At 45.0% G+C, this 17,644-nt stretch overlaps 1 protein-coding gene across 1 annotated transcript in view; it reads right to left on the bottom strand.

Moving 5' to 3' along the window:
- LOC138818213 (alpha-aminoadipic semialdehyde dehydrogenase-like) overlaps positions 1-16,624 on the bottom strand; it is a 33,510-nt gene extending 16,886 nt beyond the window's left edge. Inside the window, exons 1-9 of the mRNA XM_070009197.1 lie at positions 16,408-16,624; positions 15,303-15,356; positions 13,881-13,946; positions 10,433-10,513; positions 9,683-9,806; positions 7,133-7,265; positions 6,137-6,181; positions 2,470-2,547; positions 107-204 (exon numbers count right to left, since the gene is read on the bottom strand). Of these exons, the coding sequence (XP_069865298.1) occupies positions 107-204; positions 2,470-2,547; positions 6,137-6,181; positions 7,133-7,265; positions 9,683-9,806; positions 10,433-10,513; positions 13,881-13,946; positions 15,303-15,356; positions 16,408-16,599 (871 nt within the window). The 5' untranslated portion in view covers positions 16,600-16,624. The remainder of the gene's footprint in view (positions 1-106; positions 205-2,469; positions 2,548-6,136; positions 6,182-7,132; positions 7,266-9,682; positions 9,807-10,432; positions 10,514-13,880; positions 13,947-15,302; positions 15,357-16,407) is intronic.
- Positions 16,625-17,644: the final 1,020 nt, after the last annotated feature.

Genomic DNA, 17,644 nt, shown 5'->3' on the forward strand with positions numbered 1-17,644 from the left:
CAGTATCTCCATGGAAATGGGTCAAGGAAAAAAGTGTAGAAGACAACTGTAAGGCTTTTCACCATACTTCTGAGAGTCCGATCTTCATGACAGTGCCAACACTTACCAAACCTCTCCTGAACCATGAGGGCCACCTGCCTCCCGACCTGAGTGCTCCCGGTGAAGGACAGCAGGCTCACTCGCTCGTCTCTGGCCATGGCTGTGCTGCGGAGGACAGACATGTCACCCAGGCAGAAACACCCAGCAATGACAGAACCAGAGGGACAGCAGGAAAGCACTAATGGGTTCTTACAAGACAGTCGCCAAGGCTATGTGGAAGCCCAACCCAAGGGTTCAAGGTAAAAATCGTGAAAATGCAATCACCTTTCACAAGTAGATTCACACAGGAAAACAAGCCAACCTGCGTGCTGTTAGCCAAAGAAGGTGGTTTTCCTGTATGGAGGGACTGCCAGCACAATACGGTCCTGGTATTTGCTTGGTGAGCACACGTGGGGATTTTTTGGTACCTACTATATGATTCGTCTAAAAATTAAAAACAAAGATAATCTAGAGAGAAACAGCCTAGTGTATTCTTTATAAAGAAGCTGACTTATAAAGGCTGTTCTGGGATTTCTAATTACTTCTAAGGAAGGAAGATCAGACATTACTGATTTTAACCTCTTTGTTCCTGGCTCAGGGCTTCAAGGGCTTCACTGGGAGCCAAGCAGGGAAGTCTCAGCGTCCATCTAATGCAGGGCTGGACAGCTTGATTAACTTCCCCAGGTTCAGCACACATATACGAACACTCACTGATGCGTCAGGTGGGCTGCTGCTTAGTGCTCGAAACTACTGAGCAGTCCCAAGGCCATCATCAAGGACAGAAAGCCCAGAGGGCCCGAACAGAGTGAGTCAAAGAATGCAATGCTCTTGTTTTAGAGACATTTGGAGAACACCTAACTGCATAGATTCTCATCTGTAAAAAATAAAAGACTAGCTGATTGCTTCTTTTTCAGTCTGCCCAATAAATACAGTTGTAAGGTAAAGTGTTGGAAGAAGACTAACACCTCAGCAATACTAGTATGTTTATAAGTCTTAACTGTTAAGAAACCTCACCAAGTCAAAGTCTAAGCCAAGTACAAACAATCTCAACTTCCATTCAAGTTCAGAGCAAGTACAGCCAGTCCCAGCTTACAGAGGCTGTGACATTAAACCAAGCAGGCATACCACCTAGAGGATGGTTCCATTTACAACTGTAATCTATCTGTGCATCACCTTTACAATAAAAATAATTTTTCAAAGTGTCTCAACTAGGCAAATTCACAAAGACAAAGTCCATTAATGGTTGTCAGAGGCTGGGCAAAAGAAAGGATAGTGAGAAATAACTGCTGGTGATATAGGATTTCTTTCCTGAGTAACATCTGGAATAAGAGAGTGATGATGGTTGTGCAACTATCAACTATGTATTAATCAGTATAAAGATCTATTGATAAGGGCTGGGAAGGTGGCTCAGTGGTAGAGTGCTTGCCTTGCATGCATGAGGCCCTGGGTTCGATTCCTCAGCACCACATATGCAGAAAAAGTCGCAAGTGGCGCTGTGGCTCAAGTGGTAGAGCACTCGCTCTGAGCTGAAGAGCTGAGGGATAGCAACCAAGCCCAGAGTTCAAGCCCCACGGCCAACCAAAAAAATTAAAACAAACACAAATGTTAAATGTTAAAGATTTCTAAATGTGAAATTTAAACGTATTAATATCAAGTGAAGATGATAAAATTAAACAATATATTTTAAAAAAATGTTTAAGCCAGGTGCCAGTGGCTCACACCTATCATCCTAGCTACTCAGGAATCTGAGATCTGAGGACCGCAGGTCAAAACCAGTGTGGGCAGGAAAGTCCATGTGACTCTTATCTCCAATTAATGGTAGAGCCAGAAATAGAGCTGATGCTCAAGTGGAAGAGCTCTAGCCTTGAGCACAAAAGCTCAGGGACAGAGCAATGCCCAGGCTCAGAGTTCAAGCCCCAGAACCAAAAAAAACAAACAAACAACCAGAGGCTATGTTCCAGGGCTCCCTTTTCTGGTCCACTGAGAAACTCAGTCAATGGGCTAGTTCCTCAGAAAGTGTAATCTCAGACTATAATTCTAGCACTCCACTTTTGTCTCTAAGCACCTTCAGAAATCAAGCGCCAGAAGTCATGAACAGCCGTTTGTTACTTCAGAATATAAATACTCTATAGTTGGAGATGTAGCGCAGCAGTAGAGCATTTGTCTAGTATGTATAATAAACCCCTTATAAACGGTGGCAAATAAAACCCGTATTCCTCATTGGCTAATAGAGGTCCCACACTGCTACAGCAGGCGCCGGAGGAGGTGCATAGCACAGTAGCTCAAGAGACCATCTCATTTCCTCAGTGACTGGCTTTGTCACATGGTAAAAGTGATTCCTGATCATCTACCGCGTTCCTTCAGCCGAGCTACTCTGCAGTCTCCACCTACCCGATGTCTGCTCCTCCACATGTCAAAGAACAAATTGCACCCGGCAGCTTGTTGTTCTCCAGAACTTTGGACACTATCCTAAGAATGGAAAAGCAGTTATTGAGTAAGATAATCATTCAGTTTTTTAAAGACCTTTCAAAGGTAAACTCCATGGGCTGAACGTGTAGCTCAGTGGTTACAGTGCCTACCTAGCCAAACTCAAAGGCTCCAAGTCAAACCTCAAAGTCACCAGTAAGTAAACAAATAGATTTCAACTCTCTCCTTTTCCAACTTTCTCTCATAGTTCTTCAAAGATTTTCTTTTTTTCTCGGTTGTAGGGCTTGAATTCTGGCCTGGGTGCTGTCTCTCAGCTTTTCAGCTCAGGGCTAGCACTCTACCACTTGAGTCACAGCGCCACTTCTGGTTTTCTGAGTGGTTTATTGGAGGTAAGAGTCTCCTGGACTTTTCTGCCCAGGCTGGCTTTGAACCATGATCCTCAGATCTCAGCCTCCTCAGCAGCTAAAATTATAGGCATGAGCCATCAGTGCCTGGCTTTTTCAAATATTTTCTTACAATAAACACAGAAACACAACTGGCAGAACTATTTTGGTTTTTTCCTAAAAGAATCTTAAAATACAACATAAACAGAAAACATGAAGCACTACTCAAGTGGTTTTAGGAGTTTTTGGCCAAAATGGCAGATTGGAAGCTGGGAGTAAACCTTGGTAATAATGTAAATGCTTAAGTATGGGCCAGGGCCTGGGTTCGTAAGTTTTGCATTGTTTTCTTTTTGACATAATACATTTGAACACATCTCTGCAAATCAGAACTCTGTAAAAGAACAGTAAAAGAAAAATGGAAAGAGGAAAAGATCTCCCAACACAGACAAGAGTCTAACCCAAAACCATGCCCAGGCTAGGCGCTGTGGCTCTTGTCTATAATCCCCGCTTCTCTGTAAGGTGAGATCTGATCATTGAGGTTTGATGCCAGCCTGAGCAGAAAAGTCCATGGCACTCTTATCTGCAATTAACCAGCAAAAAGCCAGCAGTAGAGCTATGGCTCAAGTAATAGAGCACCAGCCTTGAGTGATAAAGCTAAGAGAGAATGCCCTGGCCCTGAGTTCAAACCCCCATGACTAGAACACACACCATGCCCAGCAGGTGTTATGTTTCATAAGAGTTGAGCCATTTTCAATTTGTACAATTCTTTCGATGTAAAAAGCATTGCACCAGTAGATAGTATTTTGTTTAAAAGCTGGGGTTTTCCTCTGTACTCAAGGTAGAGTTAATAAAATCCTTCACCTAATATATGAGAATCTAGCAGTCAGTAAAATTCTGTTCTCTGCTTATCTGATACCATACATGTTAGTTATAGTCAGACATCGTAGCTCACACCTATGGTCCCAGTACTTGGGAGGGAGAGGCAAGATGATTAAGAGTTCCAGGACAGCCTAGACTACACAGCACGACCTTGCTTAAAAAAGAAAAACAACAGGCTGGGCACCAGTAGCTCATGCCTGTAATCCTAGCTACTCAGGAGAGGCTGAGATCTAAGAATCACCATTCAAAGCCAGCCCGGGAAGGAAAGTCCATGAGACTCTTATCTCCAATTAATCACCAAGTGGTAGAGTCCCAGCCTTGAGTGGAAAACGCTAAGGGGCAACACCCAGCCCTTGAGTTCAAGCCCCAGTACCAACCAGCATACACAACAAAACATATTTCTTTTTTTTTTTTTTTTTTGGGTCCGGTCGTGGGGCCTGAACTCTGGGCCTGGGTGCTGTCCCTCAGCTCTTCAGCTCAAGGCTAGCGCTCCACCACTTGAGCCACAGCGCCACTTCCGGCTTTTTTCTTATGTGGTGCTGAAGAATCGAACCCAGGGCCTCATGCATGCAAGGCAAGCGCTCTACCACTGAGCCACCTTCCCTGCCCCCAAAACATATTTCTTAAGCAATGTGGTGGATGGTAAAAATGACTCCATTGCAGACCGGGACAACTATGTATGAACTGTAAATGGAAATGCACATTTTCTAGGCCCCCTGAATTCAGGGACACTTGTAACTACATATCCCTTGTGGTGCCTATACAGCTTCTAAAACTGTGAAAAAAAAGATTGTCTGTGGCTTCTGTGGGCCATAGGGCTTGGAAGGCAGGGTAACTCCCACACTTGACCAATGAGGAACTCAAGTCCCACCCCTTCGGGGCAGGGTAACTCCCACACTTGACCAATGAGGAACTCAAGTCCCACCCCTTCGGGGCAGGGTAACTACCACACTTGACCAATGAGGAACTCAAGTCCCACCCCTTCGGGGCAGGGTAACTACCATACTTGACCAATAAGGAACTCAAGTCCCACCCCTTCGGGGCAGGGTAACTATCACACTTGACCAATAAGGAACTCAAGTCCCATCCCTTTGGGACAACACTGGCTGAAGAGGGAGGCCAGTGCCACTGCCCTGCAAACTCCACTCCTGGACCACATCCTTCTGCACGCAGGGACCAGGAACATGCAGCTCCCCAGTCCCCCCATGTGAGGCCTGCAACACTGTGCTCCTCATATGCTTTCTTCAGCTGCCCACAGCCATCTACCTGCATTGATAATTTTGTATGGGTTAGGGGCTGGGAAGATGGCTCAGTGATAGAGTGCTTGCCTTGCATGCCTCTGAGGCCCTGGGTTCGATTCCTCAGCACCACATAAGCAAAAAGAAAAAAGCCGGATGTGGTGCTGTGGCTCAAATGGTAGAGCATTAGCCTTGAGCTGAAGAGCTGAGGGACAGCACCCAGGCCCAGAGTTCAGGCCCCACGACCGGACCAAAAAAAAAATTTTTTTTTGTATGGGTTAAAAATGATGTTATAAATGTCCAAATGGCCCTTGGCAGAAACAAAGTTCTCCATTCCTTGTTAGCAATAAGCTCCCTATAAACAATTCGAGAGTGCTGACCATTCAACACCGAGTATTCTCTAAATTCCAGATTGATAACCCATAGCACTGATTTTTAGGTTATCAGAGGTTATACTCTCATAAATGGAGAAATACAATAGTAATAATTGTGTGTGTGTGTGAGTACCAGGACCTGGCATTTTCTCACTGGGCTTATTTTCTCAAAGTGCTGGTTAATTGGAAATAGAGTCTCAAGGCCTTTTCTGAACACACTGACTTCTAAAAGCAATCCTCCAGGTTTCAGCCTCCTGCATAACTAAGATTACAAGCATTAGACATGTACACCCAAAAATACCAATAATTTTTTAACTAATAAACTCAATACACACAAATCAGTGACACTGGTTGTTAATTAAACAACAACAATAAAAGTACTATCTGGCTAGAAATCTGTTCTCAACACCATTAATTTATTGGATGATTAACAAATACTGCTCCTAAACTGCTAGAATCTTTCTTCTCCACTATAAATAATGTTTTTATTTTCCAAGTGATTAAAAAAATGCCTAGATGAGTTCAACACCAAGTCACCCTCTGGCATGTTTCCAAAGAAATAAATAATAAATGGCTTGAAAAGAACTGTGTAGGCTACATAATGATATAAAAATGCTATTGTAACCAAAGGAGAAAAGGTTATACAAATTCCATCCTTAAATAAACATGACAGTTTTACAGCAGATTAAAACCACAGGCCTATCTAGTCATCCTTTCAAGATTATACCTTACCTAGCAAAGAGCCACGTGTACTTACTTAGTGACCGCTACGCTGGTGAGCGAAGTCGTTGGCGCTCCTTTCCTTCAGATAGCAAGAGACAAAAGAAAAGAAATTCAACTTGAAGAAAATCATAAATACGTGTGTGTGTGTGTGTGTGTGTGTGTGTGTGTGTGTATGAGAGTGAGAGAGAGAGATAGAGAGAAAGAAAGAAAGAGAGAGTGTGTTCTGGGGCTTGAACTCAGGGCCTGGGTGCTGTCCCTGAGCTTTTTGCTAAAGGCTATTGCTGTACCACTTTAGCCACAGCTCCACTTTCAGCTTTATTGGGTGTTTAATTGGGAGATAGTCTCAGAGACTTTGCTACCCAGGCTGGCTTCAAATCTCGATCCTCAGAGCTCAGTCTCCTGAGTAGATGGGATTACAGGTGGGAGTCACCAGCACCTGGCTATATATACCTTTTATTACCAAGCAGAAGCAAAAATGTTCTTGAGGGGAAAAAAATTACTTCCTATTAGACAGTTGTCCAATTAGAGAATAGAAATGTCTCTGGGACGTAAGGACTACAAATCTTCATGATGTATGACATATGCAGCCTGTGGCTGCATTGGTCATGGGAACTCTTACATTCCCCTCTGCCAAGTACGGCAATGCAGTAAAGTAGAAATCCATCAAGTACCCAACCAGCCATTTGGATTTAAATGTTGGGATGCATGGATTTCTTTGAAAATGGGGGCCAAACCATTCATCTTTTTGCCTATGCTTTGTTTTACAGATTGACTTTCAGATTATCCAACTGTGGGCAGCACTTAAAATCAGTATTCCCGGCTAGGCCTGGTGACACATGCCTATAATCCCAATCAATACTCAAGAGGCTAGGATAGGAAAATCTGGAGTTCCTGGTTAGCCTGGGCTACACAGAATAACCTTGTATCAAAAGGAAGCAAATAAATAAAAATAAAATACATCTGTAGAGGAACCAGATATACAGAGACTGTGATATACTGATCCCTGGGTAGGAAAGTGAGCAGACCTTACCAAAGGCAGACGTTTCCAGCAATCATGGCAATGGCATTGTTCCAGCCATACACTGCCACAGGGAAATTGAATGCAGTGATGATTCCCACCAGGCCTAAAGGATTCCACTGCTCGATGAGGGCATGGCCAGGTCCTGAGGATGGGGGGACACAGAGCATGCTCAATGCCAACAAAGGTAATTAAGAACCAAGTATGGAATCATCTTTAAAGCAACAGTACATACTCTAGACCAAGAGGATGCCAAGTGCTTTCCAGTGACCACTTACACAGCTGTAGGACATGGACAATTTTAAGGTAAAACAGAATTGTTTATTGTCAACCACAATGATAATCATTGTGCTTCTGAATCTCACAGGAGCTACATCGATAAGTCTCCCAGCTGGGAGACAAGGAAACATCCCATTAGTCAGGGGCATCTAAGAGATGTGACTGCACACAACTCCGGACTGTCACAGTGACACTCTTTGTGTTACCTGATGAGACACTGGGCCAAGCTCTCTGAACGTAAGATAAGGTGTCTCCTCAGCCTTACAGTGAATGAATGAGCTTCTACTTATACTCACAATGAGAAAATTAAAACTATAGGGGCTGGGGAACATAGCTCAGTGGTAGAGCCCTTGCCTTGCATGTGAAACAGCCTAGGTTTGGTCCCCAGTATCACCAAAAAGAAACAGAAAGAAAAAATAGAAATAGAAATAGATTGTAATAATAAACTTTAAAGTCAACCTTAATCCCACATAGTCTTCTTTTAATCGAAGGCAGATGGAACGGAGAAGAGCCAGAACAAAGGCTGTCTGTTCACAGACTCAGGCGAAAGCCCCAGCTCCACGGCCTGGCACAGCCTTCAGCCCTCTGGCCACATTCATGTTGTTACCCAGGCCTGGGGAATGTGCCAGGTGACGCACCACACTCCCAGGTCCCTGCAGCCAGGCAGGACCTTTCTTCTCTCTCCTGTCCTTGCCCTTCTGCCTTGCTGACCTCTCTCCCTTTGCTTATAACCCTCTGCTCTCTGGAGCAATACTGCAGGCACTCTGGATGAAGTTCAAACTCCTCCAGTCCCCTGCCCCGTACTGCACCTTCCAGATGTACTGAACCAAGATGGCCCAATGGCCCAGATAAGCCAAACTCTCCCATCTCTCTGTGTTTGTGTGTGTGTGTGTTAGTTCTGGGGAGGAGCTTAGGGACTGGGCTTTTGTGTTCAAGGCATGCACTCTACCACTTAAGCCCCAGCTCCACTTCTGGCTTTTTGCTGGTTAATTGTAGGTAAGAGTCAAAGCCTACACAGGCTGGCTTCGAACCACCATCCTCAGATCTCAGCCTCCTAAGCAGCTAGTATTACAGGCGTGTGCCACCAGTGCCCAGGCCCATCTTATACTTTTACACAGGTTTCTTCCCTATTGGAAGCAACCCCTCACCCCAGTCCCAATTTGTGATCTCTTGAGGTCTTCAGTTCGGTTATCTCACTTAAGTGGTCCTTCCTGCAAGCGCATGCAGACTGGGGTAAGGTACATGATCACCTCCTACCCTCCACCTGCAGAGCACCTGCCACGATCAAGCGTGATCTCCTGCTCAAAACACAAAGGACTTATTTTCAAGCTTAGGAATTCTGAGGCTGGAGACTACACCTTACGGACCATGTTATCACCTATTTCACATTATCACCTATTAGACAGCCTGGAATACAGTCTGCAACATTTACTGAGTTAATGAAGTCCAAGTTATCCCCAAATATCTGCATAGATGATTTTTTGAATGAGTCAGGTGTGGTGGTGCACACTCCAGAGGTCCAACGATCATAAATTTGGGACCAGTCTGGGCCACATAACAAGACTCTGTCTCTACCACTTGAGCCATGCCTCCATCCTTAAGGGATGTATAACTTTTATAAACATTTAAGACATGCTAATAGCCTACTAGAATTAGCTTAATGTTTCCCTGCTAGTTTAGCACTTAAGTCATTTCTAATCTCTCTGGAGGCTGAAATAAACAATTTGCTCATAAACCTCTATTACATTTTAGATTATTTACTTAAGACACTTACAATTTGCTTTCAGGGTAAGGCTCTTTGGGAGTGTACTTTCTGATTGTTTTCTAAATGGTTAAAAAAGTATGATACCCACAGATTTCCCAAAACTATTATCTTTAAAGCAAAATAACGATGATCCTTTATCTAATGTCTTACTTTGCTTTCTTGGAAAATAAAGTTATTTTCAGCCAGGGACTGGTTTCTAGCACCTATAATCCTAGCTATCTGAAGTACTGCTGTTTAAGCCAGCCCTGTTTGAAAAGCTCAAAAGACTATTTCCAATTAGCCAGCAAAAACCCAAGTGGTACAGTAGCAAGCTGAACAAACTAGCCAAGTAAGTATAAGAGTAAGCTAGCCAGGTGAGTTCAAGCTCTGATGCTGACACATTCAAAAAAGAAGTGAAGGTATTTTCATTTATTTTATCTCAGTTATAACTCCTCTTTTGCGAAACTTCGCAGCCAGAGCATTTTTGCAGTTCTCTGTATTAGCACGAAGCTCTTGGCTATACCAGCTTCCCGGCTTACTTTCTGAAGGTAGGATGGGTCCTCCAATCATCCTGGACAAGCCCACAGCATAGTCACAAACGTCCACGTACTCCTGAACCTCCCCCACACCTTCCACTAAGATCTTCCCCATCTCCAAGGACACCTAAATGCAAAGTAAAACATTGATTTGTGATTGACCATTTGGTGAGAGCAATAAACCAAGAAGAAAAGTCTATTCTTATTTTCTGAAGAATTTTAAAACCATATACTTTTCTTTACATTTTCCTATCTATTTCAATCTTTCCTCTAAAACAGGATTTTTTGTTGTCGTACTGGGGTTTGAATTCAGGGCTTCATGCTTGTTAGGCAGAAGGTCTACCACTTCAGCAACTTTTAACCCTAAAGGAAGAATTTTTGAAATTTACAAATTGCGTTTCTTAAAAATTCACCATCTTCTACACAGAAATACTTGACCTTCTTATTTCCCATTGAGAAGATTACTTATTTGTCTATCTCTTTATGTAATTTTTGTACCAGTACTGGGGCTTGAACTCAGGGTCAGAGCATTCTTCCTTAGCTTTATCACTCAAGGCTGGCACTCAACACTTGAGCAACAGCTCCACTTGTGGTTTGGGGCTCATTAACCGGAGGTGAGAATCTCTGCAACTTTCCTGCCTGGGCTGGCTTCAAACTAGGATCCTCAGATCAGTCTCCTGAGTAATGAGGATTTTAGGCGTGAGCCACTGATAACTGGCTAGAGAGGGTTCTTTATATACACAAACACTTTACCAAGCTTCCCAGAACTTGGATCTTCTCCCGTAAGGCATCCCCAATCTGTCTTACGATCTCTCCACGCTTTGGAGCAGGAATCTAAGAGAGAGGAAATTTGGTTTCTGTCGTAAAGTATACATTCATGTCTAAAACATGCTGGATGGGTATTGGATGAAAACAAGGTACAATCACCTCTAACAACATTTTTTTTAAATCACAACAGAGATTGCGATATGCTAAACACTGAGACTACAATTACAAGTGATACCTCCAAGGAGCTAATACCTATGAAGAAGGTATAGAAGGAATTAGAACCACCACAAATAGTCACAAATTGCCAGCAGGGCTGAAAAGACCAAGGAAACCCAATGGGACTGAAACTCAGAAAAAAGCAAGACAAGAGACAGAGAATATCACTAAGGTGAGAAAGTAGACTTGAGGCCTGAAGGATGGAAAAAGTCAACCATAGAAACATGCTTCTAATGGAAAAGACTTCTTTGAAAGCAGTCTGACCGGAGAGCCAGTGTATGGATAGCTAGATGATTTTAAGGAGTCAGAATCTTAGTCAAGATACAATGTGAAATCATCCGTGGTATTTAACTCAAATGAACTAAATGAAACTGGTTTGCTCTAGCACAGTCAACGCTCTCGCAAAGAATCTTCCCCACTTGGGACAATCCAAAAGGAATAATACCTCTTTAAGAGTGCAACAAGCTGTCTGTGTTGTTGTTGTTGTTGCTTTGATTACTTGAGCTTGGTTTTTGAGACATTGCTTAGACTGATCAAGAGCTAGGGTGCTGGCAATCCTCCTGCCTGAGATTGCTATGGGAATTAAAGGTGAGTATCACCCTGCCCAGGCAACTTAGTTCTTGTCTGAGGTACCAACCAGCTACCTCTCTGCATCACTGACCACAGCGATGCACATCATTTTCCCACAGTCACAGAGGCACCGTTAGGAACAGTTCTGTCTCTCCCTAAACTTTGAACTTGATTGCTTAACACAAATTCTAATCAAAGGAATGACATGCACCAAAACCTAGCTTGCTCATTTTGTATTGAAGAGATTGGGGCTAAGGAGACCAAATTTGATTATGATACTTACTGTGCTGAGGCTCAAACCTAAAACCTAGAGCATATTCCACAAGTACTCCACCACTGAATTACACACCCACCTCTCTAGACCTCTTTTTTGGGGAGGTGGGGGAAGGAGGCAGTCTCGGCATATAATCTCAGGCAGACCTTGAACTCTTGATCTTTCTACCTCTTCTTAGTGAAATTGCCAGCATGCACCACCACATCTGTCTTCCATTCCTCCAATTTAACTTTTGTTACCTATTTATTTTGTGTGAATCAGAAATGAGGTTTGAACTCAGAGCCTCCCACATTCACTTTTCTTTTCTACTCACTTTTCTTCCCAGACTGTCTTCAAACTCGGATCCTCAGACCTCAGCCTCTTGAGTAACTAGGATTAAAGGTGTGAGCAACCAACACCAAGCTCCTTTCTTATTCTTAAACAAGAGGCTGAGAAGGTGGCTCAGTGGTAGAGTGCTTGCATGAGGCCCTGGATTTGATTCCTTAGCACCACATAAGCAGAAAAATGGAAGTGGTGCTATGGCTCAAATGGTAGAGCACTAGCCTTGAGCTGAAGAGCTGAGGGACAGTGCCCAGGCCCAGAGTTCAAGCCCCACAAGTGACCAAAAAGAAAAAAAAAAATATCGGTCCTAGTATTTGTACTTGAACTCAGGGCCTTGATGCTGTCCCTTTTCTTCTTCATTCACAGCTGGAGTTCTACCACGTAAGCCATACCTCCACTACCAGTTTTCTGGTGATTAATTGAAGATAGGAATCTCACTGACTTTCCAGCCTGGTCTGGCTTCAAACCTTGATCCTTAGAGTTCAGCCTCCTGAGTAGATAAGATTATAGGAACGGGCCACCAGTGCCCAGCTTGAGAAAGAAAATTTCATAAGTAAAATAATAAGTGACACTGCTCTGCACACAATCCTCTCTGCCCAGGTAGATGAGCTAGCATCTCCACATTGCTGTGCTGGAGAAAGAACACTTTTCCTTGTGGACAGCAGAACTCAGAATTAAAGAGGAGGAAGGGTGTAATCCCTGCTCTGCCCAGGACAGTCTTGGCTGAGCGGAGTCTACATCCAGCCCAGGGCTCTCTGGAGAGTCTTCTCTTCCTACCACCCCACTTCTAGCCCCCTTGTAATCATTGACTCAGAGAAAACACTGGACTCAAAGTGTTTCGCAAATCCTTCAGCACTTCGTTCTGCCCCACACTGAACCTTGCACACAGCGGGCTCTACTGTAAGCACTTGCAATAATCAGTCAGTTATTTAATCCTCACAACAGCCCCAGCCTCACTTTTGACCATTCCGAGGATGGAAGGCAAAGTGAGCCTGGGAAATCCAGGCCTTCCCTGCTCTCTGTTACTGTCGCTCCAAGGGAGCTGCCTCCCCCCCCCCCCCACCCCTCACTGACAGATCATTTTATCTCCTGAGGGAGATTCAGAGCTCAGAGCTCAAGGAGAGAGAATGTGCCTCACAAACCATGGGGGCCCTGTTCCTGAGAAAGGCACATGGCCTTCTATAGAGACACCCCTCCCAGGTAAATCTGGAGGGGAAGGAAGAACAGATAGGTATTTCTCCATTCTATGTACTCTACTATAACTTAATTGAGTATAAGGTGTTCATACCTGCAGCTTATATGCCACCGGGACAGAGTTCTAACCCATTAACAATTACCTACGCACTGGATGTCAAACCCAGGAAAGACACAACAAGCCCAACAATAGGTAGAAATTGATCACAGCTCTAAGTAGTGCACATTTCAACAATGTCACATGTGTGTCGTGTGTGTGTGTGTGTGTGTGTGTGTGTGTGTGCGTGTGTGTGTGTGAGAGAGAGAGAGAGAGAGAGAGTGAGAGAGAGAGAGTGTACTAGAGCTTAAACTCAGAGCCTGGACACTGTGTCTTAGCTTTTTCACTCAAGATTGATGCTCTACTCCATGTACCACAGCTCCACTTCTAGCTTTTTTTTTTTTTTTTTTTTTTTTGAGTCCGGTCATGGGGCCTGAACTCTGGGCCTGGGCACTGTCCCTCAGCTCTTCAGCTCAAGGCTAGTGCTCTACCACTTGAGCCAAAGCGCCACTTCCGGCTTTTTTTTTCTTTTTGCTTATGTGGTGCTGAAGAATCGAACCCAGGGCCTCAGGCATGCAAAGCAAGCGCTCTACCACTGAGCCACCTTCCCAGCCCCACTTCTAGCTTTTTGCTAGTCAATTGGAGATAAGAATGTTACAGACTTTCCTACCTGCACTGGCTTCACACCTTAATCCTCAGATCTCAGCCTCCTGAGCAGCTAAGCCTACAAGCATGAGGCACAGTGCCTAGTGTACAATCCGTCTTCTCACAGCTGTCACAGGTGACCCTCCTGAGCTTCCCACCACACAGGCCACACTTACATCTGCCCAGACTTTCCAAGCCTCTCTTGCTTTCTTCACAGTTTCTTCATAGTCTGCTATACTGGCCTAAATTCAGAATTAGGGAAAACGAAAAGGAATTAAAAATGGATGATCTACTTCCTGAACACAATTTTTTTTTTTTGAAATGTGAAAAATATCTCTATTTCTAAAAATTATCTCAGGGCTGGGGATCTAAATAGCAGAGGGTTTTCCTGGGATGGGCAAAACCCTGGGTTCCATCCCCAGTGCTGCAAATAAATAAATTAATAGAAAATCTGGCTATAGCCAGGCGCTGGTGGCTCACACCTGTAATCCTAGCTACTCAGGAGGCTGAGATCTGAGGATTGTGGTCCAAAGCCAGCCCAGGCAGGAAACTCCGTGAGACTCTTATCTCCAATAAACCACTAGAAAACTGGAAGTGGCATTGTGGCTCAAGTGGTAGAGTGCTCCCCTTGAGCCATCCCAGCAGGATGGAATGCTGCTGGGCTTTAAAACCTTGCTTTTCAAAGCAAGTTCTACTAGCTTCCTCTAGGAAGACACCTGATCTGCATTAGAAAAGTAGAACCATTAGCTCAGCACACAGGCTCACACTTTAACTCCCAACTACTCAAGAGGAGGAGATGAGGATCTTTTTGCCTGGACAAAAAGATAGCAAGACTCCCATCCCTATGTGGTAATGAATATCTGTAATTCCAGCTACTTAGTAGGCAGAAGCAGGAGGATAATAAATTCAAAGTCAGCCTAGGCAAAAGGTAAAGAGACCCTACTTCAAAGACAATATAAAGCTGGGCACTGGTGGCTCATGCCTTTAATCCTTAGTTACTCAGGAGGCTAAGACCTGAGGATCATGAGATCTGAGGAGTGAGGTAAAAAGCCAGCCCACGCAGAAAGTCCAAGAGACTCTTATCTCCAATTAACCACTAGAAAACTAGAAGGGAATCTGGGCCTCAATCTAGCCTTGAGCAAAAGAGTTCAGAGACAGAGCCCAGACCCTGAGTTCAAGCCCTATGACTGACCAAAAAACAAAAACAAAAACAGACAAAATAAATAAAAAATAAAAGCAACAGTGCTAGTGACTAAGCTCAAGTGGTAGAGCACTTAAAAAATGACTACTCTGCATTTATATGCATCTATATTACTTTTTTTTCAGTCATGAGGCTTGAGTTCAGTGCCTAGATACTGTCCCTTACCTTTTTATGCTCAATGCTAGTGTGCTACCACTTTAAGCCACAGCACCACTACCAGTTTTCTGGTAAGATAAGAGCCTCACAGATTTTGCTGTCCAGGCTGACTTGAACCAGGATCCTCAGATCTCAGTCTCCTGAGTAACTAGGATTACAGATGTGAGCCACAAGTGCCAGGCTTGTATTACTCTTGAGTGACACAAACTTCCTGAGAGCAGTTTGAATTTTAAAAACTCACCTGTCGAACTCTTGCTATTGGTTCATTGTTAGCAGGACAATAGGTTGTAATAACCTGAAAAAAGATAGAAAATATTATACACAGAAATACATTATCTTGCCCATGTAATTGTAACCCCTCTGTACAGTATTTTCACAATAAAAAATAAAAAAAGAAAATATTATACACAGAAATCATAATCCTCTCCAAATTGAGAGAACCATACAAACAGGGAGAAGAAAACAGAAGGAAAACAAAAACTAAAATACAAGTTTAAATGAGAAACATTTCCATTAACCATTATTATAATTAAACCCCTATAGGTCTTTGACTTCTAACCTAAACATTAGGAACCACCTTTTCATAAGATCTACTTTTTCCACCTAAGTATCAGCTATATACAAAAAAAAAAAAAAAAAAAAAAAAAAGCCCTAATGTAACCGGTTATTTGACCAAAGGAAGCCAGACCCTGTGGCCTGTACCTAGAATCCAGCTGCCAGCTGCTCAGGAGGCAGAGGCAGATGGATTGTGGCAAAAGGCTGTACCACAGAAAAGCACAAGACCTACCTGAAAAATAAACTAAAAGCAAAAGGACTGCGGAGTGACTCAAGTGGTCCTGCATGTGGCCTAGCACGCAGGAAGCCCAGAGTTTAAAAAGCAATAATAATAATAATAAAAGGCCACAAGAAAAACAGGATGAAACTTCTAGTTCCACGTCTGTGAAACATTTAAAATCACTTATATCTCCTACAATCACAGAAAACCATACCGCCATACTTCCTCCAACAAAGCAGATTCAGTATGTAACTTTTTTTGTTCTTTGTGCCAGTACTGGGTCTTGAACCCAGGGCCTAGACACTGTCCCTTACTTTTTCATGCTCAAGGCCTACGCCCTACCACTGGAGCTACGGCTCCATTTCCAGAGTTTTGCTGGCTAATGAAAGGTAGGAGTGTTACAGACTTTCCTGCCCAGGCTGGCTTCACACCGTGATCCTCAGGGTGTTTCACTGATCAGAAACCGGGCGCCGCGGAGCCTGGAAGCTTCTGGTCGGGCTCTGCACCCCCACCCCCACCCCACGGGGCACCGGCCGAGTCGGGCCGCGGGTGCGAACCCGGGCGCCCCTACCTCTCCCCGGCCGCCCCAGCTCCCGTTGTACACGCCCTCGTTTTCCTCGCCCAGCCCCAGCTCCTTGAGCCAAGCAAACTGGGGCTGGTGGATCAGCAGGGTGGACATGAAGGCGACAGGCCCGCTTCGGGGTTCGGGAAACGCGCGGCACTTCACGGCGCGCACCCCCAGCGCGCGGGCCGAACGCCACATCCCGAGACCGCGCCCGGAACCCCGCGGCGGCGCCGGGGCGCCGCTGAAATAGAGCCCCGCCCCCTTCCGGAGAGCGCGCATTGGCCGGTCCCGGCCCCGCCCGTGCACCGCCCCCTGCAGGAGGGCGCCCATTGGTCGTGCCCGGCCCCGCCCATGCCCCGCCCCCCACGGCGCCCGCCCTCCTCCGTCCCCTGCCACTCCCCCTTCCCACTGCTCCTCCTCGCTGGGAGGGAGCGTGGAGGCTGCGGCCCGCTGGTGAGAGACCCGGGAACCTTGGCCGGGCTGGGAATGCTTTTCAGCAAAATCGTGGCTCTAAAGTACAGGAGATTAGAGCAGAGCCAATCTGGCTGCAGCAGTGCCTTCGGTGCGCATTCTGATTCCACTGCGTTCTGGGCTCCCCCCCTCCTCCCGTGTGCTAGAACTCAAGGCCTTGCTCTGTGTGTGTGTGTGTGTGTGTGTGTGTGTGTGTGTGTTTGAACTCGGGCCTCTCTCTCTCTCTCTCTTTCTCTCTCTCGATCTCAGGGCCTTGCACTCTTGTTTGGCTTTTACCGCTCAAAGCTGGCACTCTACCACTCAAGCCACACTTCCACTTCCAGCTTTGTGCTGGTTAATTGGAGTAAAAGCTTCTTAGAATTTGGAAGGCACACCTGTAATCCTAGCTACTCTGAAGCCTGAGATCTGAGGACTGCAAGAAGCCCGTCCAGCCAGACTCTTATCCCCAATTAACTATTCAGAAAAAGCCTAAGGTGGAGCTGCGGCTCAAGTGGTAGAGAGCTAGCCTTGAGCAAAAGCAGCTCAGGGACAGTAATGCTCCCTACAAGCCACAGGAGGGGCAAAAAGAAAAAAGGGTGTTTTGGAGTTCTCCACCTGGGCTGGCTTCCAACTGCAATCCTCAGACCCCAGTCTCCTGAGTAGCTAGGATTGTGTCTTTTCTTTTTTTTTTTTTTTTTTTTTGGGTCCGGTTGTAGGGCCTGAACTCTGGGCCTGGGCGCTGTCCCTCAGCTCTTTAGCTCAAGGCTAGCACTCTACCACTTGAGCCAAAGCG

This window comes from Dipodomys merriami, unplaced genomic scaffold, assembly GCF_024711535.1.
Source record: "Dipodomys merriami isolate MVZ:Mamm:240054 unplaced genomic scaffold, mDipMer1.0.p SCAF_72, whole genome shotgun sequence".
NCBI lineage: Eukaryota > Metazoa > Chordata > Mammalia > Rodentia > Heteromyidae > Dipodomys > Dipodomys merriami.